Raw genomic sequence first — 25,476 nt, forward strand, 5'->3', positions numbered from 1 at the left:
GCTGGAATCGAGATGGTAACGGTGTGGTTTCCGATACAACTGATTGCCCGTCAATTGATGCGATGGTACCGTTGATAGCCGGGGTACTGCAAGGTGAATAGGTCCCGACTTCGCTTGCAACGTCTTGGATTCGATTCGCTAGATCTCGAAACGAAGATTGATCGTTGCACTCTAATGGATCCACTTGAAGAAAAAAAATGAGAGGACGGTTCGAAAATAGGTAACAGAGAAGAGAAAGAATCAAATGCAAGATCAGACTCTGATCTAACAAGTTTGAGCGAATTAAATTACAATAAAAAACTATAATAACCACCGACTTTGTAAATGCTAATGCTTTTTGCTTGGTGGCTTGTAGGAACTGTGATCTAAGGAATAAAGTGATCGAAAAATGAAGAGATAATAAACTGAATATGACAATCTACAAAATGGTAATAGGGCGAGTGGGGAAATACTAACAAGAGTTTGATAGTTGCAATACGATTAAACAGCTGAAATCGTCTGAGGAAGGAATCGTTTAGAGGAGAACTTCGGTAGGTTTTTATAACTTCTGATCGTATTGTTTGGTGTGGTTGAGTGGAAGCTTCCAGAACGAATGAAGTCACTAATAATAACGTGATTCAAACCAAATGTTAAGGCTTTTCAATAATGAGAAAAGAAAAAAAAATAGAACAAGATAGAACAAAATAGTAAGTTGGTTTAACTTACTTCACTTTTTCTTTATCAGAGCTTTCCAGTATTGAGAAAAGAAGATGCGATAATTTGTTTTTAGTATTGAATTTGTGTGTTCGATAATGGCAAAGGTATTTATGAAGGTGGTCGACGTCGCAATTTTGATGATTCGATTGGAATTGAATTATCTTAATGCAGGACGAATGGTCCTGGCGTTTGTAGCGGGAAGCCAACAACGCGTGGACCAAGCAACACTGACAATAGTCTTCAAAAGTTGATGTCGTTCGAGAGATATCAGTCCGAATGTCGTGATCGTTCGGATTATGATGATGTGGGGTGATTTCCGAGGGTAGAGGGTTGTAGAGGTCCCTGTATCAATATGATCGAGGAGCAGGACTAAAGAAAATTACCCGGCTCCGAGGAAAATGTGACAGGTGATCGAATCTGTCAACTCTTGACAGTTCTATAAGGCTAATATGCTTATAGAATTTGACGTTGAAATTTATGAGAATGGAAATGTTGAGTATATGTAAATTACACTACACTTCCTTGACACGCTGTGTAATAAACTACACACGTGCTCTGTCCACTATTTTTGTCAAATAATTCAACACAATGTGGAATTACTGTTGCACACAGACAATAATATATATGTAGCACAAATACTAAAAGACAAGTAGTATAAATGATGCTATATATGTATGTAATAGCTTGTTAATTCTCTTTTCTCAGTGTGTACATGAAATATCACACTTAATTGAAAAAAAATGGGGTGTCTTTTAATGTAATTGAGTAGACTCTTCTGAAGAAGAATTGTGAATATTTCAATTACAGTTGAACAACACTTTAGTATATTGAATCTACAAACTGAGGAAATACTTGTGATCACAATTAAATGTGATCTTAAAAAAAACAAGAGGAAAGAAAAAATGGAAATTCTAGAATTTGAAGGAAAAGAAATAGATATTTTTTGTATTATTTTTCAATTTTATTATATAAAAGAGAAGTAAAGTAAAACAAAATGAGACTGGACAGAAAGAGGTCTGTAGGAACAAAAACCGGATGAGGCCCCCAAGTTGTGAGGGGTCAGCTACTTTTTGGCTGACTCTTCACTAAAAAGGTGAAGTACGGGTGGAATAAAGATTAACAAAGTCTTTACTTGGTACACACAAGTAAAGACTTCAGTTAGTTGACCTCTAAGGAGAGGGTTTAAAGCCAGTGGGATGGCTGAGTAATCCTTCAAAGGAGCTTACTCAAGAGCTCTGTTGGGGATAGAGCCTGCAGAACTTTACACTCTGATTGCTCAAAGGTTCCGCCGGATACTTTACACTCAACTCAGGAGGTATCCTATGCAATTCTAAAGCTTGGTTCTATAAATATATAGTCCCACTAGTTTAGAACCACCACTTTAAAGCTTACAAGGGCTTGAGGAAGGTTGTAGAACTATAAGATCAAATACAATAAAATCACTATACTCAATATTCTAGGTAAGAATCAAGTAAGTTGTGATGTGGAATTGTGGAATGATAATAAGTTGGTCCTTCTTCTAGAGTGGGAAGAAGAGGAGTTTATATATTCCAGATCTAGGCGTCAACTTGTGGTTGGCGCTTAGGTTTGCTTTTCTTTGAGTTAGGTTTGGGTTAGGTTTACTATTACTAGTTAAGTCCTAGTAAGTCTTGTTACTTAAGTGACTCTTGAAACTGAGCCATGAGTTGTAATTCTTATGGTTTTAGACAAGTTTCATATAATTACATATGTATTACATATATTTACATGTGTGTTTGTTAGTCCGTGGTCCTGTACACAGGGCTCAGGGCTGACAGGCGACTCGTGTGCCTCAAAGGCGACTCGTGTGCGCTCGTCGACGAGCAAACACCACACCTACATGGTGAATATTTGCATTGGCTTGTTATTTTTATACCTGTTACCAAGGCCAAGAGCGCCGGCCTGGCATCCAGTTGCAAGACCAAGAGAGATTGTAAGCAATCTTAAGATTTTGATGTCCCAATGGGAACATCCGGTGTAAGCTAGTTTGGCCAGTTTTGCCGTTGTCATGTGGCAGATGGCCTTGACAGTAACCTTACGGAGGGGACAATACTTGACCTTACTAAGAGCACCCACATCCTCTGTTTCTCAGATTGCTGAAGCCAAGGTGTTTTGATTGACTTGGTCCATGACATAACCCTTATCACAGCCCCCAATCACAAGTCACTGGCAGGCCAGTGCATCCCACTGACCCTAGCAAGTTATGAGAAAGTTATGAAATGGATCTCAAATGGATAACACCCATTGATTGAGAATTTGTTGAGAAGTGGTTGGAATACCACCAAAATTGAGATGATTTCATACAGCATCATAAATCTGTACAAACCTGCTCCTGTATTTCCTCACCAAGAATATATAGTTCATTAACCTTTGTGACGTAAATTGACTGAATTATTGACGTTTGAAAAAAAAACATGGACAAAAAATACTATTTTTGTACTATACCTAAGAATTGATTCTGGAATATCTTCCAGCTTTATAAATATACCTACTCTGGCCTTTTACTTTTGGCCAATAGTATCCGGAGGTAGAGAAAGTCCTATCACTGGATACGTTCCGTTTCTGCCCTTAGATCTAGTTTTAGATCTCAAGTTAGAACTTTTTGGTTTTTTTTTCCTCAAAGTCTGTCAATAGTCCAAGTACCTAAACCTCACCACCATCCCACCAGGCTCACCACAACCCTACCACGCTCACCACAACTCTACCAGGCTTACCCGTTCACCAGTAAGTCCACCACAGGTGAGAAGCCCACCAAAACCCAACCACAACCCCACCAGCTCACCACTTTTACCCCGCCCCGGCCACTGTACCCCCTCACACTGTTTCCTTCTTCTCACGACTGTTTCCTCGTCCAGCCCCCTATTAACACACATCACCCTTTCACAAAGCACCCAAACCAGTCGTTTCCATGCAAGCACCAACTACCAGCAACACACCTTCTTCTCTAATGCTACCACCACCACCCATATCGACTCTGCCCGATCCTAATCCAATGGTCACTGAGCCTTTTGAACAACGCAAACAACTTGACAACTTCGTCAAAGAGTTTGCACCACATCAAGGGTACGGTATCATCATCGGTCACTCTGGACGAGATCCGTACCTCTACTGCAAATACGACTGCCATTGTGGAGGAAAACCTGCCAAGCGAAAGGGCCAAACTGATTCGAACGAGTGTGATCCACCGAAGAAGACCAGATCAATCAAGATCGGATGCCCCTTCAAGATGAAAGCTACTTTCCACAAAGAACGACGCACCTGGACTCTCCATCACGAGAACACATATCACAATCATGGGCCAATGGAAATGGAAATTCCAGATATCACATCCAGCATTGCACCAACCTCTGTGAGTCCAGTACTTTTTTTTAATACTGTACATTTCAGGTGAGCTGACAACTTGTCTTCAGTTTCCAAAGGCCGAGCAAACACTTGATCTAGATCCAAGTCACAAACCGATAGACACTAGCCTTCAATCACAACTGCTATCAATCAGTAACCGTATCCTATCAATGACGGCCTCTCAACAAGATGAGATTATACAATCAATCCACAAACTACTTGATGCGGTATGTAATGTACCTGAAGATAAGATTCCCACCAATCTTCCTGACCCCCATCAAGTAAGTCTGCTTCATCAGCCTAGTAAGCATTTGATTTTTATCCACTAACCAAAACCGAACTTTAAATAAAAACAGGACGCTGCTATACAACTTTTAGACGACTTAGAACAATTCAACGAACTCATTCAATTTCAATCTCCCTTGCATGTTAAAGATAACGATACCAGTATTATGTATTGCCAGGAACCAGAAAAATCTCCTACTCGGCCCAGCAGTACTGATATCGATGCTCTCAACATCACAGTTATGAACAACCAGCCACTTATGAATGATCAGCCCTCCTTTGATTCAATATACTCTTTTCTTCTTGAAGATCTCCTCCAGCCTTCTCTACAACCAAGCGTTCAGACCAATTGCCAGGTTCTTGATGCAACACCTGAAATCGATGTTAATAGTGCTGCCGAACATCATGAACCTTCCTCTCATGACCATGCAAGAAACATCGATCAGGAGGCCTCTGTCCCCAGCACGCTACCCAGCTTATCATTCAACAAAGTTCCGATTTCACCCCACCCGGTTGGCGATACATTGCAAGTTCCAATACCACAGGCCAGAACCACCAGATCCACTATCAAGAAAACTGCGAGTGTATCACCCTGTCGAACCCGAAGTAAAGTAGATCTAGTTACAGGAGTCGCAGCGCAGAGTGGTGTCAAAAGAACTCAAATTTCTAGAACCTGCAGCACTCTCAGTGCAAAGAAACACAAATGATGCGTAGATTCTCATATATGTTGCTAACTATAACCTACCGAGTTATGCTCATGTCCAAATGCTCGCTTTATGTATTGATAAGTGAAATGAAACAAGTTGTATTGATGCAATGAAACAAGTCTGCCTCATTATTTCGTGATTGTTATTTCATGAATGAGACAAAATGTTCGTGATTCCTGGGAAACACACATTGAGAAACAAGTCTGCCTCATTATTTCATGAATGAGACAAAATGTTCGTAATTCCTGGGAAACACAAGTTGAGATTGTTCAATCACAGGTCAGAGTTTGACATTTGACATTATATTCTCCGCTTTAATTCATAAGTAGAATGAATCAAGTGAATTTAATCAACTAAAATGAAATGATTCAGTAAAACAAACCGATTCACAGCAGTCGGTAGCTAGTAACTTGCAGAGTGAGTCTCACAAAATAAAGAAGCGCAGTACAACAAATTCATGAATAGGTGATTTCCGATTTGATTCAGTAAAACAAACCAATTCACAGCAGTGATTTTCGATTTCAAGGAGGCTAATATTTGAAAAGATTAAGACACCTGTAAGCATACAGATCTGTAGGTGCAAACCTAATTCATCTGTGATTTGACGGATTTAAACAGAAATGAACTTTTTCATTTGGCGCAGTTAATCTTTCATCTTCTTGCATTACATTTTCCCCATATTTCAATCATGGCTCCAAAACCAACACCTTACAAACCTCTCAACAAGCGGAAGCGGCCAGCCACTGACCTGCAGGCCACCTTTCGGAAGCAAGAGGAGAAAGATGCCAAGGAAATGAACAAAGTGCGTAGACAAACTTCGGATACTCAGGCTTTGGGCATCAGGAAAGATGGATCAGCAGCACCTCACGAAGACAATGTTGACAACTTTGAAGAACATGGAATAGATGATAGGAATGAAACCGGATATACACATAACAATAATGATTGGGAAGATATTGATGAAGATGAAAGAATACCATTTAATGAACTTTCTGAAGAGGAGCGACAAATTATTTTGGAACTCAACTCAAACCTGTACCAAGCCCGAAGGCTTGCATACGAAGCCAAATGGGCCAGCGCTGTTCAGGCAATGGTTGACGCATATATCATTGCTCAAAAAAAAACTAGCAATTGGGGAGATGTCGTAATTTGGAATCATGATTTTAAAGTACCATGTCATTGTGCAGTGTCCTCACGTGTGGTAACCTTAGTAGACATACACAGTAAGTATGTATATACTCTATCAGGAAGACGAAAACTCCCACTAACAAGATTCTTAGCTCGCAGGAAACTATCTATAAGCTTCTGTAAATGCCTTCCGGACGTGGTCAGGCTCATTCAGATGGGGTACTTTCCCGCTTCTCCATCTTTTCCTCGCACAGCTTTTTCAATCCGGCTGCTGCTGTTCCACCACATTCTATGGAAATATTGTAGTGTTCGAATGCTCGGGTTCTCGCAGGCTCTTGATGAATACCTTGACGCCAAAAACCCACTCATGCTGAGTACAAAGACTGGTCAGGTAAGTTTCGAATTGTTTGACCAACTTGACATTTTGAATCTGATCAATATTATCACTTACTTGTGAATGTTTTAGCCACGTCAATGGCGAAAGCCACTGACATATGCAGTTCGAGCCCATCGACAAGTTCTCAGTTTGATTCGACAGAAAGAGCTCGAATTACTGCAATTATCACAACTCGATCAGCTCGCCAGCAACTGCCCACGTTGCTTTGGTCTGCCAGTGGACAAAACTCCAAACCCGGACGAACCACACATCATATTATGTATAGACGGGAACTTCCAACATAAACGTCACTTAGCTGCTAGCCACGAAATCCCTGGTCATAATCCTGAACCGCAGGAGCTTTTCATGGATCCAGAGCGAGTGGAAAGAATGGCAGTGGCAATGGCAGGCGGTGGCACGCGCAATCCACAACTAGATGAACTGGTGGTAAGTCATCAATCATTTCTAATAAAGGCTCAATACCAATGGTCAGAGTAAACCCAATCGATTTCTATGTAGGATCCCTGTACCGACAAACACACCGCAGCGGACGATGTTAGGGGAAAGAAATCATTCCCAGGGATGGATGAGACAGGATTGGTGGTCATGGCATGTCGCCATGATCACATCATTAGATTTGTGAACTTAGTACAAAGTGGAGAACAGCTTGTATCAATCTTTTTTTTCATGTTGGTTCACGCTATTGACATAACTTTACATTTTGATAACACAGGAGTCACTTCGCACTGGCCCTCATTGACTGGATCCTGGAAGTCACTTCTGATCATCCGGATGGCGAACGAAGAGTTGGCATACTTTATGATATAGGTTGTAACATTGAGAAGGGGGTCAGGAATGTGATTCGATTTATTGTTTCTAAAAAAACAGTATATGGGCTGACCAAGTCTCCAACATACATATCGAAAACAATTTGCTGCTGAGCGCGCTGCTGGACGCCTAAAGTTTGGCACCAGTGTCTTCCACGCTTATGTGCATGATTGGCTGTGCCAATTAGACTACAACCCTCGGCTCAACAAGGGTTGGGGCCTCTCGGACGGCGAAGGATGTGAGCGTGTGTGGTTGGACATCAGAGTATTGGTTGCAATGCTTCGATACGCAACCAAACAAAATCGACTGGTATCACTGAATGAACGTGGCCTCCATCACAATGAGAAGGCGCTGTTCAGAATGAGTAGGCAATTTGTATTGTGTTCTCATGAGGGCAAGCAATTGATCTCCCACTTTCGCACCAACTAGTGTCAGGGATGCTCTCCTGGACCACGAATGTAGAGAAGAGGCTTGTAAAAGCCTCAGAAACATTAACTGATTTGGCCAAATCAAATCCTAAGTACAGCACGACTTTCTTTGAACAACAATGGCAGCAACAGCGACACATCCAGCGTAACTTTATTACTGCCACTACTCGTAGACTCAAAGACCGATTGAAGGTTCTATTGGCTCTGGAGGAAGACTTGATTGAAGCCCAGTAGGTACTTTTTCCATCCTATCTCAACTCGTGTAGTTGATTCTAAAACATTAGAATCAACTTAGTACCGAGCTGGCCAATTTGCAAGCAAGCACAGCCCCGTTACGCACTCAAGAACAACAGCACGAGCTACTGGACTTGCCGAGAACTCTGACCATGTTGGAGAAACAAATACAGAATGTTGCCGATTTGTTAGGATCCCATCAATTTTGAGAGTTAACTGGAATGACGGGTGAGTTTCTTCATTTGATTACGAGTTACTTGCCTTTCTAATAATGCAAAAACAGACAACCGAGCCAAACCCTTGATGTTGTTACAGATTGCAAAGTCCAAGCTGTACCATTCAAAGGTTGAATGCATAGAAATGCGCGGTCGAGCGGATGGCACCACCGGTATGGGTGGTTTCTTATGTTTCCAAGATTAAGCCACCAAAATCTCACCATGGTCTAACCACCCAAACAACTGCAGACCAAAAGAATCGCGCACGATATCAGCGTCTTACGTCTGACAAACAGAAAAAATTGGCCTGCTGCCATAGGACTTACCTGCGACATGCTACGCGGTTCAACGAGACATTTTGTCCTGCAAACTTGGTCCCCACTCCCTTGTTTGAGTCTATTAATAGAATGAAGATTGATGATCCATTCTGGGAAATAGACGATCTAACTCATCCAAATGAGGATTGGGCTGTTGACCCATTGACCAAATCAGGAATTGACGCGTGGCGGATTCAATGCAGCTCGCGTGAGGAAATGCGCAGAATTGGTCGAGAGCTGCGACAGCAATTGCAGTGGGCTCTAGGCTATTCAAGCAAGGTGAGAGACCTGGAACGCAACAGCAAGCCACCTGATCAGTACAAAACGTGTAACAAAAATCAAATTTATTGCTAATTACATTTAAAGGTATTGATCCAATAACACTCTCCCTTCAATTGGGAATGGCGAAAAGGGCATGTAAACTTTGGATTACATGGAAAAACGGAATTGAGGATGTGATGTTGCGAACAGGTTCTTACCTTCAGCTTCCTGATGGTTTCGATCACGACTTGTTATCCAATTGGCAAGTGTTAGTCAGTTCTTGGCCTAAACAATGGGAACAAATGATTGGTATGCCTAACGAGGAGGACGACGATGATGGGGACGAGGGGTTGTTGGATTTAGACATCCTTGAAGATCTTGTAGAAAACCACCAAAATGCATTGTAGAGTGTTTTATTGTTTTTTTGACAGTCGTTGTGCATGATTATTATATGATCTATTGCGCAATCATAGTAAATATCGTTGTAATAGATATGTGTGATTTCATGATTAACCATATTAATTGTTAGTCAAGATAGTTGTTCTATCCGCAAATCACAATGTTTGACTACATCAGAAGCCCTTTCAACTTGAACAACATCGTATTTTGATATTTGATCAAAATGGTCCGATGTGATCAAACAAACATTGGGACTACAACTGAGTGGCAGTCAAGATGTTAATTGATTGGACGATCTTAATCTAAAGGAGTCATTGCTGCAAGTTGATGTTAATGTGATTTTATTGTTTTGTTGGGTGTTAGAAACTAAACGTTGCAGTACTGCACGTTTTGATAAAAACAACTCACATCAATTACATTCTGCTCAGTGATGTTACGCTGAGCAGTGAGACATTGTACTGGATGGCCCACTTGCTCAAAGTCTCACTTGATGGTTCACATCATTTGAATCACGGAAAGGAATGCAATGGGGATAATCAAACAGGTCTTTATCCAACATCAGGAAATGTCAAGTCATCAGGTCAATCCTTCAACATGTACCAGTTATTCGTACATCAAGTCCTATTATATATACCAATATAAAAATTGGATTGGAAGTTCCGCACAGTGATATGTTGTTCAGACGTCAGTAAAAAAAACAGTGTATATCATTAGTTAATACTTTCTCAATGACTTTTGCAAGTAAAAGTCAACAAACAATAATGTCAATCATTAGTTGTTCCTCATTGGAATCAGTTAATAAATTATTCTTATATGTGTTATGCCAGCAAGACAAGTAATCAATATAGGTTCATTATTTAATACATTCTCATTAACTTGTGCAAGTAAAAGTTAAAAACAGCATTATATCATTAGTTGATCCTCAATATAATCAGTTAATATATTCTTATTATATGTGTTATGCGAGCAAACCAAGTCATCAATATATCATGAGTATATATATTCATCTGCATGATTTTGTGCAAATCAGTAAGGTATATACCAGTGTATATACTTGGTTAATGTATTCTGAGTATATATAAGATCATAAGAGCCATGAGAAAAACAAAATCCATCATGATGTTGTGCAAATCAGTAAAGTAAATACCAGTGTATATACTTGGTTAATGTATTCTGAGTATATATAAGATCATAAGAGCCACGAGAAAAACAAAAGCCATCAGCTTATTGATTGTATAACATATCTAGAGCCACAGTGTTTGGTTGATGAACAATTTGTGCTCTTTTATCATCCATTGAATGGTCATGACAAGTCATTGCTTTTGGAACCCAAAACCTGATCAACTCAGCAAATTACTGACACATGATATTTAGAAGCAAAAGCAAAAATCATTCTCATCCACAAGTGATCACAATCCAAAAACTAAAGGTAAATATTACTAATGCCTTCTCCTATCTCCTTCAATAGGTTTCTACATCTACACAACATGTTGCAATTTCCTGAAAGTTTTGAGCAACTGACACCACCAGCCTCCAACAATATGATGAAGTCTTCACATAGTCTTCTGCTAAAGGGAGGGTTAGATTACTGCAGTCTCTTGTAAATTATTCTTGTTTCACTTTAACACACACTACTCATCCCCTTCTTTACAGTTTTATGAAATTCTTTAATCACTAAATCTTCAACAAGTTTATAAACTTTTAGAATAATCTGTCATATATTATCATCTTAATCCAATACTCCATTTTGTCTGCAGTCACTTGTAAACACACTACTGATCCCATATTTTACAGTTTCTGAAATACTTTGATCACTAAATCTTCATCAAGTTTATAAACTTTTATAATGATCTGTCATCTATAATCATTTTATTACAATACTCCATTTTTTCTGCAGTCACTTGTAAAGTATTACAGTTTTTGAAATACATCACTATATCTTCATCAATTTTATAATCCTTTATATTGATCTGTCATCTATAATCATTTTATCACAATATTTACTCCATTTTTTCTGCAGTCACTTGTAAAATATTCACCTGTGCCTACCCGACACTTCGGACACTAGCCGAAGGAAAATGTATCATTCTCATTGGTGATAAGCCGAAGACCTCCCTTTTGACACGCTGACGCGCCTGCCGCGTCGGCGGCTGAAGAAAATTTTCAACTTTAACACCCTCAGGAACACCAAAACACTGCTCTAACACCTCTTCTGCACCATATTCACAAAGAAAAAAACATTGATTTAGCTGAATAAAGGACATATAAACGTCTTATAACCCATCAAAGACCTGTAACTCCATCCCTGTGTGACTTGAGATTATCATGTGGGACCAGAGTCCCACATGTGGGACATAAGCTCCCTCATGTGGAACGTGATATGTGGTAAATTGGATCCCCCATGTGGGACATGTAGTTCCTCATGTGGGATTAGCGTTCCACCTTAGTCTTTGTGAGACGTAAGATTACATATGTGGGAAATTAGATATCTCATGTGGGACATATAGTCCCTCATGTGGGATAGCGTCCCACATTAGATGTGAGATTACACATGTGGGAAATTGGATATCCCATGTGGGACACATAGTCCCTCATGTGGGATTGGCGTCCCACATTAGTGATTGTGAGACGTCAGATCACATATGTGGAAAATTGGATATCCCATGTGGGACATATAGTCCCTCATGTGGGATTGGCGTCCCACATTAGTGATTGTGAGCTGTGAGATTACACATGTGGGAAATTGGATATCCCATGTGGGACATAGAGTTCCCCATGTGGGATTGGCGTCCCACATTAGTGAATGTGAGATGTGAGATTACATATGTGGGAAATTGGATATCCCATGTGGGACATATAGTCCCTCATGTGGGATTGGCGTCCCACATTAGTGATTCAAAGTTACACATGGGCGGCTTTGGATTTCTATCATTCATGTGGGACATATAGTCCCTCATGTGACACCCAGGATCCCACATGTGGAACATACGATCCCACATGTGGAACTTAAGATCCCACCTGTGGAACACATGATCCCACAAGTGGGACACAAGAATAGTCATTGAAGTTCGCCTCCCTCTTGGATTAATGTGTGACAGAGATCCCACATGTGGGAATTCAACTCCCACATGAAGAAATGGTACCATCAATCCCACATATGTAGGTTCGAATTCCACATGTGGGAACACTCAAATCCCACATATGTCGATATAATCACACATGTGGGACTCGTTCGTATCTCCTATGTGTCATTTACATCACCCCTAAGTATATATGTACTTATGTATGTACTTAAGTAACCACCCACAGCTTCGCCAGGGACCGAATGAGTGAAAGACTTGAAAAATCTTTCCCATCGATCCCACAACATCAAGAATCCCTCTCACCTTCAATCACACAACATCTCTAGGAAAAATATTGAATTTTCGATGGACTCTTCCACTTCAACCACCAAGGATACTTCCCCCCCCTCTGTTCCCACGACCACCGCAACAACTACCACAACAACTGCCACCCTCTCTACCGGCGAGACTTCGCTTGCAACCACCACCAACCCACCTACTGAACCGGCCCAAACCACGAGTCTAACATCTACCGAGGACGCAGGACCCCCTACCTCTACCGAGCAGCAAGATGCCACTATCACCTCCTCGGAGCCGAAAACGTACACCAAGATACCACCTCCACCTAGAGAGGGTACCTTCAAGACCGTCGATGATGTAGAAGCCCACCTCACCGCCCATGCCCGTGCTAACCAATACGAAATCACGAATCTAGACGTGCGGAAAAACCTATTCTCGACTTGGAAATGTGCTCTTGGACCGAATCGCAAGCAGACCCGGGCTAAGAAAGCAGCTGAAGCACAGGGAAAAACGCTTGATATTCCCACATGCCCATTTGCAATGACTGCGAAACGAGATCCGGTTACCAATACTTGGTACATCAAGATTGAGGATAACAAACACAATCATGGGCCAATACTCGACCTGAAGATAGATCATGATGCGCCCTTGGTGAAGCCTAAGAAACGGAAACGAGGAGAAAATGAATTGAAGGCCAATTCAAATTCAATTCATACCTCGAATGACATCAAGATAGCTGCCTCAAAGACTGATACAACCGTATCAGCCCCAAAGGAACCGAATGAAGCATTATCTCCACCTAAAACGCTCTCTGCAATACCTCAGCGATATCATGCCTTGATCACGCATTTGCAAGAACTTGACCAAGCTACCGAGCAACGTCTACTCGCGGTCTTTGTAAGGGATTGTCAACTAGCTAAAAATCTAACTGAGCCTGTCATCAACAAAGTACGTCATTTTTTTTTCTTTGATATAAGTTACCAATCAATTATTTTTTTTTTCATTCTTCAATAGCAATCGACCACCACCACCGCTGGACGATCCCATTCTCGATCAGTAGAAACTGATCAAGAACCCCAATTACACGAACAAACAAAAGACAAGGAAGAACGAAAAAATGAAGAGGAAGAAAATGCGACCATTGATGATAACAACTCCGATGATATCCCTACCACTCTCTTAATTGAAAAGCATACTCCAGCAAAAACTACTGACACTCAGACCAAGAATTCAACAAAAACAACTAGTGAAGAAGCGCCTTTAGAGCAAGCTATAGGTACTGAGACCAACAAAACAAGGCCACCAACCCGCAAATCCACTCGAGTGAATTCACATTCAGATATTGTAAGCCTATCATTACCCTCCAATATTATATTTATCATCTACTGATTTGTATTCTATGATATTCTTATCATATTCATCATCCTACATAGATTGAACCAGCTAAGAAGAAATCTAAGAAAAATACAAAAAGCGTAAGTCCATCAAAAAGTGTAAGTACATCTGCAGGTAAACTGTGACATGAACCTAACGCCTAATAAGCAGCATTCCATTTCTACTCCTCCGCATACAGGAACAAGCACCCCCAACGAGACCGAATTCCCGAATAACGAGAACCCAGAAGTCTTAAAAGTATGCTACATTTCCCGAGAATTTTGATTGATCTATGCACCCAACTAACAAATATATTAGCGATGGGATTTTGTTAAAACTCTCCCAAATATCATTTATCCCTTTATAAAGCTCGCCACGAATGTCCCCGCGAAGGGACTCTGTACCTTCGCAGCAGTCGCAGTATCTCTTGGAAGAACGGCAGAAGAAGCAATGGAGGTTCGAGACGAGCTTGCGAAAGAAGTTAGAAAAAATTATGATTGGTATAAAAAAAATCTACCGAAACTTAGCTCAAGTCGAATTAGTGTGAAAAAGATGCTCACCATCCTAGAACATCCGGATGATTGGGCACCACAATCCTTATGGTATCCACTACCAGGTGGTAGCTGTGTGATCGCAAATACTTACAATAGACCCGTTATCTTCTATTCCAACGTGGCAACAGCCTGCCAAACCACCCCACCCCTTCTATTGGCTCCTGGTCTAAAAGCGAAACCAATCATACTTGGTATCATCGATAGTTGTCATTGTATATCCCTCGAACTTTCCTTCTTACCAAACCTACCTATCCCTCACTTCAATCCTGACTGGAAGAGGTTGAGAAGTGCACTCGCCGAAGAGTGGGAATCTTATTATGTTGAAAACATCCAGGTTTTCAAAGAATGGCGAAATCAATGCAACTCAATTGTAGGATCTAATTGTGAATGGGTAGAGGAAGTTTTGTAATTCATAAGTTGTAAAAGTTGTTTTCAAAAGTCATATATTCAAATGCTCTTCTTTCCTTATTTTTCAATTATTATTCTAATATCTATTTAATCTAATATCTTTTTGGAATTTGATCAAAATATTGAAAAGTGGAAAAATGTGGTCCCAAATGTAAGATTTACCATATATGTAATCACGGTTCCCACATGTGTGATCAAGGTTCCCACATGTGTGATCAGGGTTCCCACATGTGGAATCAAGATTCTCACATGTGTGATCAAGGTTCCCACATGTGTGATCAGGGTTCCCACATGTGGAATCAAGATTCCCACATGTGTGATCAGGGTTCCCACATGTGGAATCATGGTTCCCACATGTGTAATCAAGATTCCCACATGTGTGATCACGATTCCCACATGTGTGATCAAGATTCTCACATGTGTGATCGGGATTTCCACATGTGTGATCAGGTTTCCCACATGTGGAAACAAGGTTCCCACATGTGGAAATCCTGATCACACATGTGGGAACCTTCATCACACATATGTAATCCCAATTCCCACATGTGTGTGGGATCCCAATTCCCACATGTGAGATCCCAATGCCCTCATGAGGGAATTGGGTTCCCTCATGTTGGATCCTATTTCCCTCATGTGGGATCACATTTCCCTCATGAGGGATCCCATTTCCCTCGTGTGGACACATTCTCCACACGTGTGATCATGATTCTCAAATGTGGGATCCTGATTCCCACATGTGAAATCATGATTCCCACATGTGGGCAATGTGATTAAGGTGAGATTACATTTCACACCTGTGGCATTGCATCACTTTCATTAATGTCTTAATATTAATCAAATTAAAGCTTTCAAGCTATAAAGCTGTCACAGCCACTTATGCCATATAGATGAGATCCTACATTTGGGACTAATTTGGTCATATGTGTAATTACTTCTCAATTACACTTTTCACATGTGTGATCAAGATCACTTATTCCACTTCAGAAATGTGGATCATTTGCGGGATTATATGTCCCACTTGTGGGATCACTGATTCCACATGTGGGACTCCACCTTAAACAGATTCCACATGTGGGATTACCTGGAATTAGAAGTCCAACATTTGTGATTCCACCTCTCAGATGTGGGATCATTCATTCCAGATGTGTGATTACACATCTCACATTTGCCACATGTGCTCCCACATGTCCCACATGTGGGATCATATCTCACACACTGTGGGATTAAATGTGTCACACATGTGGAACATGTGGGACTTGTGATTACACATCTCACATGTGATCCCACATGTCCCACATGTGGAATCATATGTCACACACTGTGGGATCAAATGTGTCCCACATGTGGAACATGTGGGACTCCATCTTAAATATGTGGGATTACCTGGAATTACAAGTCCCACATGTGGGATCACATGTCCCACATGTGGGATCACATGTCCCACATGTGGCATCACATGTGGGATCTTCTGTCACACTCTGTGGGATCAAATGTGTCACACATTTGGAACATGTGGTAGTGATGGAACCACTTTTCAATCCTTTTCCTAAATTTCAAAATTTCAAATGAATAGGATCTCACATAAACATAAAAACATACAAAAGGTGTTGGCAATCATATAATTGATCCATTGTATGTCAAGGAAGTCAAACTAGTGATTGCTTTGCATTTCTAGCTTCTTTTTTCTTCTCCTTTTCTTTATTCTTTAGCTCCTTCTTCTCAACTATCTTCTTCTCCTTGTAGCTCGCCATTTCCTCATATGTTTTTACCCTCTCTTTACAATACTGCTTCCATTGTAGATCACTTATACCCTTCTTCTTATCACCTAATAGTTTAATACGATTAACTAATGATTGGGATATCTGACAAGAGGATCCATATAAAGTTACCCCACATTTTTGGTGAGGAATTACCTCTCCTTTTCCATCGTAAGCTACTGACGAGGTAGTGTAATGATTAATCTAAAAACCCAAATATTAAACTTATATAAGTAATCTTTATGAAGATCATGTTCAAATTGGTCATTAAACTTACTGTGGAATCCCATAATACATTGTATACTCCATTACATACATCCAAAGCTATCTCAACACCAAATTCATCAACTTGAAAATTAGCACCTCTCACCTCACCTAGCTTAACACCCTCTTTTTTACCTACTATCGTACCCTTCTCCTTATCATATGGCATTCCAGACTTCATTACAATTAATCCCCACATCCCAAAGGCATACCTAGTATGATCTTTATCTGTATGTGGACGATTATGAAATCCTAAACATGTCACCACCAAGTTTGAAGCAAAAACTAGTCCATTTTGAGTACCTTGCCATAAAAGATCATGAAACCCAGGTACCGAGGCCTCAAAGGCTAGAGCAAGATTGGTTTTAAATACGAAAAGGGATAATAATGAGAATCTTCCCGCCCAGAAATCACGAATTTGATGAAATTCAATCATTCTTTCTTGATCAGTTTGAATACGTGCCGGATTTGCAGATGTAAATGCATTGAAAGAGTAAGGTCCTAAAGAGATGAATTGCTAGCATAAGAAAAGCTGTCATTTAATATATGACCTTGTAAGATACTGACCTAGCGATTTATCCTTATCACAACCTCCTCGCCAGCCAGCACATCCCATCCAGCCATCCAGTGGTTCGCCATCTGATTCTTCACACTTTTGGAGAGAACAATGAATCTTGCATTTGTTTCGTGCTCTTGCATGTTGGAAAGTTGTTGATATAGAATGATCATATTGAGCTCGAAGTTCTGGTGTCATGTCTTTGAAAGGAATACACTGAACAGATAATACTATGGAGAGATCACGCTTATTAATAACCACCACTGTCCCATGAGTGATACTTATTCTTTCTCTTCCAGCTAGCTCAGGATGATCTTTTACACTATAACAAAAAATAAATTTGGTATTTAATGGTAAACCTAAATCCTTAGTAAGCTGTGCCTTCAAAGCAGTCCTTTTTGCATGATGACGATAATAAGGTTTCCCAATCATCTTCTCCTTACGATAGAGTTCTCTTGATTGATGATAGCTAGGTGAAGTCCTCGAATTGAAACATTTGACTTTATGACCTGCATCCTTTTTACGTTGATTACTTCTTGATCTAGTCATAATGACGAAATACAATAAGAATCTGATTTAGAAATAAACCACCAGAAGTCAGTTAAATTTCTTATCTTAATCACATTTATTTAAACATTAGTAGTCTATTATGTTTCTTACCTACCTTGGTCCTATTCCCATGAGCGAATAATTACTCCTTCGATCCTATTCCAGTCACCCAGTAAGTAGTATTATCTATCTATCAACCCTTCCCTGAACAGTAGGCCGAATGACTCCCAGAGTTTGTAGCACGGAGTCCAACAACTTGGGAGCAAACAGCAACTAACTGGGGGATAGATGGGGAATATTGATAGTTAGAACTAAATGTTCAATCGTTCGATCACTCTGAAGGAAAAAAAGTGTTCCAAGTAAATATCATATTACTAAGTCTTTAGGAATATGATGAATATACTTACAATGATCCAATTGGCGAATATGAGATATCCACGTTTGTGTTTATGTTATCAATCGAACTCCTAGATATCGTAGCATCCACGTCCCTTCTATTTCGGACTTTACTGAAACAAAATTTGCTACGTATATCAATATACAAACATAATTTCAACTTTAAATTTATCGACATCAATGAATTACTCACATTGTTCGATTTATTCCAATAGAAAACGCGTGCAATCGTGGCCAGAGAACGATAGAAAAGCCTGCAGAGAGTGATGAATTTTCACAGCCAGGCTTTGAGTCAAAATTTGATATAGCTATATCAAATTTCGAATGAATTTTGATATACCAAACCATACCAAACCCTAACCCTAGAGAGATTCCGCTTGTATCGCTAGGGTTAGTAAGTTTGCTACAGTCTCGGCTATCACTTCCCTACTCTTACACCTATTTCTGACTTCTTTCCCCTCCAAGACTTTGGTAACCTCATAACAACGCTCTACAAATTTCACCACACTCATACGCCTCACTATGTCAATCGATATTGATAAAGAAGAAACTATGCGAAGACTTAATGTGATCAATCAGGAGATTGATCAAATGCACCTCCTCTTCGAACAACATGAAAATCGATGTTGATCAAATGATGGTGACTTTGTCCAGGAGCAATTTTGGCAGGAAATAGCTTACCTTTTGAATGTGAGATTATAGATTTCCTTTATTATTCAATCACCTGATGTGAAAGAGATGATTCTAAATATCGTTTGATATATACACTTCAATATAGGAAAAAAAAAGATTTGAAAACGCTTTGGGATATAGCCCCCAGCCATTTAAGCCCTCCCCCAAATTGGAGCTTGCAATCAAGCATTACAATTCTAAGTAGTAAGCAATGATAAATAGTTTTATATAGTACAACATTTGCTTACTCACAAAACTCCCTATTAATATCTTGCATTTCAGTCGATAATTGGTCCCAAAGTTAAGATGTATCTCAGCTTAATGCAAAGATTAAAAGTGTCTTTTATTTCAGATATCTTAGGAAAATATTTTGATTAATGATGTGAAATTAATCTTTTAATGAAGTGCCTAGGTGTTATCAGATTACAAAAATACAAGCGCAACTACTATACATTCTTGACCTATCTTTGTGAAATGCAATAATACAATGGTTTCATTTCCTATATTTGAAACTATCTATCAGTTCCCATAATAATATCATATGATGAAATTTGTGGCAGAAATTGTGAGTTCACAATTGAAGAGAAAGATGGGATACGAGAATTCATCCCCAAAATCACCCCCCCATGTTTTGCCCAAATAATTCATTTATCAATTGATTTTTGCGCATTTGTTCAATGAATAATTTTTTTTCACCTGAGGGTGGAGTACTTGCAGAGCTGAATATTTGTTATCCAGCACTTTCCATGTGTGTAAAATGATAAATGGGAATGTCATATTTGGGCAACTTCCATACACCTCGGTGATTTCATCAACTTTTTTCAGTTGATCTTTTGAAGTATAATCCACCACAAATTGCAAGTGTGGTATAAAGATGGAGTCATACATACACTATGCCATCATGTTTATCCCACACTTTCCATGTGTGGCAGAAGAAATGAGTGAATCACACATTTTGACCCCTTGAACGCACATATGTGATTTCTTCATGCTATTTAAACATAAAGAGAATGAAGATTTGGTTCTGATGCAGAATGGAGTGCATTTTTGAAATCAGGATGCATGACTTACACTAAGACTTAATTCATGTCCAGGTCTTTCCATGTGTGGCAGAAGGATTGAGTGAATCACATATTTTGATCACTCCAACGCACATATGTGATTTCTTCTTGTTATTTAAACATATCATTTGAAGTATTGGTTCAAATTCAGAAAGGAGTGGATTTTTGAAATCAGGATGCATGACTTACACTATGACTTCACTCATGTCCGGGTCTTTCCTTGTGTGGCAGAAGAATTGAGTGATTCACATATTTTGAACACTCCAACGCACATATGTGATTTCTTCATGTGTTTGAAACATATCATTTGAAGTATTGGTTGTAATTCAGAATGGAGTGCATTTTTGAAATCAGGATGCATGACTTACACTATGACTTCACTCATCTCCGGGTCTTTCCCTGTGTGGCAGAAGAATTGAGTGATTCACATATTTTGAACACTCCAACGCACATATGTGATTTCTTCATGTTATTGAAACATATCTTTTGAAGGTTTTGTGCTAATGCAGAATGGAGTGTGTTTTTGAAATCAGGATGCAAGACTTACACTATGACTTCATTCATATCCGGCACTTTCCATGTGTGGCAGCAGAATTGAGTGATTAACATATTTTCCCCAAATATACGCTTATAGTTTTCCTTGTTTCTTTGAATTATTTTCGCAGTTTTTTTGATGAATACAAATGGATTGCACCAATTAAACCAGGATGTATTACTTACACTATTACATCATACACATGCAATATTTTCCCGGTATAGGGGATGAAAAGGACAAAGCACCTAGTACCACGACATATAATAACACCAGATCACACATGTGTGATTTCATTTCACACATGTGTGATCTCATCACACACATGTGTGAAATGAGATCACACACTATTACATCATAGACATGCAATATTTTCCCGGTATAGGGGATGAAATGGACAAAGGATCGTGTAGCATGACATATAATCACACCTGATCCCACATGTGGGATAAGAGATTACACATGTGTGAAAATGCATTACACATGTGTGATCTCATCTCACACATGTGTGAAATGAGATCACACACTATTACATCATAGACATGCAATATTTTCCATGTATAGGTGATGAAATGGACAAAGGATCTAGTAGCACGACATATAATCACACCTGATCCCACATGTGGGATAAGAGATCACACATGTGTGAAATTGCATCACACATGTGGGATATCTTATCCTCACTTGAGTGATCTCATTTCTCACAAGTGTGATCTCAGATTACACGTGTGTAATCTGATGTCTCACTGGAGGGATCTTATGAGCTACATGCACATGCGTGATAATATGTGTGACCTGTGGGACCACAGGATCACACATGTGGGACCACAGGATCACACATGTGGGACCACAGGATCACACATGTGGGATCATATGTCACTCATGGGGAATCTCATGTCACACATGTGTGATACGAGATCACACATGTGTGACCACAGATCACACATGTGTGACCTGTGGTACCCCAAATATGTGACTCTAGTTTTCCTCTTATTCAAAACATTCTAACTAAAATTATGTAATTCTAATTCTCGAAATCATCAAAGTCCTACTCCGTTCCATTCTTCCTCCTCATCTATCTCATTTACAATCTGCGTGTTGATAGCATCTTCATCAAACTCATGCTCATTTTCATTATTTCCATCAACATCCACATCAGATGCGATCTTCTCTAACTTAAAAAGATCTGCATTAATATCATCCAGCCATTGTGATCGACTCCTATTCATTCGAGCAAATCCAAGCTTGAGAGTTTCATGAGGAAGTGTCGAACCTGGCATTTGTACTAACTTGATGTCGTAACCTCTAGCTTTGAAAATGGCTTCGGGGTCTGGGCCATGGGGAAAGCCTTGATCATGTCCTAGTAAAGAAGCTGAGAAAGAAAAGTTCATAAAGCAATGAAGAGAGGATGAATAAAACTTGAACTTACATAGTTTGCTTCTTAAGGTCGCCGCAAGCTTTGACTTCACTACATCACCAGCATCAGCTTTTCTCCCGCATTGTTTATGCTTGACTTTTCCTCCAATGGTTTCCGCAACTGTCTCAGCGACAGAAAGTCCTTGTGCAGTTGCTCCAAACAATGTTGCAAAGTTACATTTTTTATTAACATATGTGGCCATATCTTCATGCGAAGTGTACTCTTTGCACCACCCGCGTGAAGAGGTATCTACTTCGGTTGAAGCATAAGTGCTACATGCTAAGAGATAGTAACTGAATCCCATATTTTTCGATTCGTCTTCAATCTGTTGACGTGTTGATAGATGTGAATATCTGTGAATATCACTAGGTAAGGATGAAATATATGAGGGCTTCACAAACCTGTTTGTGAAGCCGCTCAATACATTTGAGCGACTGCCGGTTAAAATCCGGAAGAGTAGGACCTTGAGATTTACCGGATACCGATTTGCTATACTCTTTAGCTACTTTCGCCTTCCAAACCAGCTCATCATACAAAGCCTCAAACTCAGCACGTTCCCCTGGCTCAAATTCAAAAGCATGAATAGCCTCTTCGACTTCGGCTTCATCATCAGATTCTTCTAGGTCATCATTAACTTTAATAACTGCTTTAGTATAAGTGAGGCCGGAGAGCGCATAAAATACCGGGGGGGGAAATACTTCTCGGTGACGTAGTGGCATTGCCGTCCATTTTCCTCCTAGTATACGATTTTGGTTGGCTAAGATACCTTTCTCACCGCCCTTTTTTGGCACTACATTTGAATACATGGATTAATATCTTTTGATCATAAGGAAGATGTGTAGTAATAGAGACTTACTGCGCTCAGGTCGGATCTCATTGCTATACTTCAGGAAGATTTGGTAACCGCTAGGTCTGCGGCGACCTCCAAGCTCTCCTCTTTTTAATAAAAAATGCAAACAAAAACTTCATCAACATCTAACCAAGGAGAAATCGTAGAAGAGAATACGTACAAAGCCTTATCAATAGTAAACATACTAACATTGCCCATGATTGCTAGCAATGACTTTTGTTGTTTGTAAAGTGATTGAATCGCTTTAGCTTCCTTCAATATATCAGGTGGTACCACATTTTGCTTTTGCTTTTGTTGTCGTTCAACCACAGCAATCCGTGGAAGAGGCCATTCATCAATAACTTCCTTATAGTTTGTAACACTCGGTAGGTTATCTATGTCTTCTATTGAAGAGTCGTGCTGGGTGACTTCGGTGGTATTGTTGACAGGGTCACGTGTATTCGTCGCTTCAGGTGAGATTTGTCTGGAAAGCCGGTCTAAAAGTTCATCATCATCGACAGATTGAACGTGTGTTTGACGCCGATTGCGTCTGGTTGAAGATCCACGGGGCTTGAGGTCCACATCGGTGTCTGATGAGTCACTGTCTTTGGATGGTTTGTAGTGGTCATCATCCTCCTCCGTATTTGAGATACGGCGCAAACGCTTGCGCGAAGTTTGATGCAAGTGACTTTTGCCCATTGAACGATTTGGGCTTGCTTGGATCGGTGAAACAGGTTTTCAAAGGGGACGTCGAGTTTTTGGCATATTGATGGTTGGGAAGAAGTGGGCGGACAAAGGCGGTTGTTAAGGAGAGTATTTCAAAATCGTGAAAAAATGGAGAACCATTCCTTGTACAGATACAGCGTACAGGAACTGGGTAATTCTATATGTACAGTACACCATGAATATCCGAGTACACCTTATTTTTCATTGGGAAAAACTTCTCACACTAGTCCAAGCAAGGGGTTCAAAGCACTTTATTGAACCCTTGTTTGATATATGGGGCCAAGATATCTATCCGGTTGAGAACCGGAGATGTCTGTGCGAGCTGCTATGAAATTTAAATTACTCATTTGCCTTGCTCAGCGACTATCAACTTTGACTCCGCATCCACTCGTCGCAACTTTCGAAAATGGGCAAAGGAAAGTCGATTTATTGTCCGCTTGGTCAGAAGAAGAAGAAGAGGCGTGTGGAATCTCCTCGAGGCTCAGCAATCGTTGTTGCTCGAGTTGAAACCAGCCAAGCTCAGTACGTGAAGAACCGGCTTGAAGAACTCAAAGTGGCTCTCCAACAAGCTGGTGCTGGTTTGAATAATCCTACTGGACAAGGTCGAGACGATGCTATAGCTGACCTTTCCCACGGCAACAACCGTGGAAGTGATGAATTACCCCAGATTCATACGGATGACAATGATGACAATGATAACCACGATTACGAAACTCATGCGGATGCTGCCGTTGTACCAAATGTCAACATTCCATTCACCCAATACGTCGAAGGGTCTTATTATAAAAGCAAGAGATTGAAAGAACATGCAAATTGGAAAAAGTCCTTACCTGAAATGTTCATTTTGTATATGACATTATCACAGGTAACCTCACAATGGGGTGATACTTCAAAATGGGATCAAGATTTCAACGAGGAATGTTGCTGCGGTGTTGGTGATCTACGTGCTCGTAAGGTTGATATGGTGGATATCCTGGGTGTGTTTTGCTAAATCAATCGACTTCTTATGTTGAATGAATAAATTGATTGTTATGATGGCAGTACGAAAGCAAGAATTGATTCAATTCTGTAGTTGTACCAAGGATCAAGTTCGTCTTATCAGGCTGGGATACATTGGGGGTGCGCCTGTTCATCCACAAGCAGCTTACTCCATCAGGCTTTTAAGGTTGCATCATGCTCTATGGAAGTATTGCACTGTTCGAACACAAGGTTTTACACTGGGTTTGGACGAATTCCTAGATGCAGCAAGCCCACTGATATTGGTGGAAAAGACAAAGCAAGTATGTAAATGATATGTTGTCCAACATTTGGTTTCAGGTATACTAAGATCTCTCTCTCGTGAAAGCCACGACTGTGGCGGAAGACATTTTCATCAGCAATCGACGCCTATAGATGGATTCTCCGCAAGGAGAAAGAACTCACGATTTGTGCATTATTTCTCACAGCTTTGGAACAGCTGGCTATGAACTGTCCAAGGTGTTTTGGACCACTTCAAGCAAATGAAGATGTGGACGAGTGTGACTATCATGTCTGCACTGATGGCAACTTTCAACATCGCCGGCATATGGCTGCAAGTCGTGAGTATGAGGAAATAGGGTTGGAGACTCCTCCACTTTTCCTGGATAATAGAAAGGTGGAGGAGTGGGCGGTGCGTGCTGGAAACCAAGGAAGAGATATTGATCCTGCGGTACTTACCTCTCTTATTTTTTTTTCTGCTTTTCGCATTTGTAATGCCAATTCCCACATGTGTGATGCGGATTCCCACATGTGGGAATGCGTGATTTC

At 40.2% G+C, this 25,476-nt stretch overlaps 4 protein-coding genes across 4 annotated transcripts; 3 read left to right on the forward strand and 1 right to left on the reverse strand.

Moving 5' to 3' along the window:
- Window positions 1-3,622: 3,622 nt before the first annotated feature.
- On the forward strand, window positions 3,623-5,048 carry MELLADRAFT_112636 (uncharacterized protein; the record flags this gene model as incomplete). Its single annotated transcript, XM_007417127.1, has 3 exons — window positions 3,623-4,063; window positions 4,125-4,337; window positions 4,413-5,048. 3 exons carry the CDS (start codon window positions 3,623-3,625, stop codon window positions 5,046-5,048), a joined length of 1,290 nt encoding a protein of 429 aa, XP_007417189.1.
- A 688-nt stretch (window positions 5,049-5,736) lies between these two features.
- On the forward strand, window positions 5,737-6,275 carry MELLADRAFT_68523 (uncharacterized protein; the record flags this gene model as incomplete). Its single annotated transcript, XM_007417088.1, has 2 exons — window positions 5,737-6,216; window positions 6,273-6,275. 2 exons carry the CDS (start codon window positions 5,737-5,739, stop codon window positions 6,273-6,275), a joined length of 483 nt encoding a protein of 160 aa, XP_007417150.1.
- Window positions 6,276-6,390: 115 nt separating this feature from the next.
- On the forward strand, window positions 6,391-7,312 carry MELLADRAFT_94270 (uncharacterized protein; the record flags this gene model as incomplete). Its single annotated transcript, XM_007417107.1, has 4 exons — window positions 6,391-6,567; window positions 6,643-6,999; window positions 7,072-7,221; window positions 7,286-7,312. 4 exons carry the CDS (start codon window positions 6,391-6,393, stop codon window positions 7,310-7,312), a joined length of 711 nt encoding a protein of 236 aa, XP_007417169.1.
- A 14,447-nt stretch (window positions 7,313-21,759) lies between these two features.
- MELLADRAFT_94272 (uncharacterized protein) lies at window positions 21,760-23,664 on the reverse strand (the record flags this gene model as incomplete). Its single annotated transcript, XM_007417108.1, has 5 exons — window positions 21,760-22,091; window positions 22,149-22,461; window positions 22,538-22,926; window positions 22,993-23,072; window positions 23,147-23,664. The coding sequence occupies 5 exons, from the start codon at window positions 23,662-23,664 to the stop codon at window positions 21,760-21,762; spliced, it is 1,632 nt and encodes a 543-aa protein (XP_007417170.1).
- Between the last annotated feature and the right edge of the window lie 1,812 nt (window positions 23,665-25,476).

Source organism: Melampsora larici-populina (assembly GCF_000204055.1).
Source record: "Melampsora larici-populina 98AG31 unplaced genomic scaffold MELLAscaffold_68, whole genome shotgun sequence".
Classification (NCBI taxonomy): domain Eukaryota; kingdom Fungi; phylum Basidiomycota; class Pucciniomycetes; order Pucciniales; family Melampsoraceae; genus Melampsora; species Melampsora laricis-populina.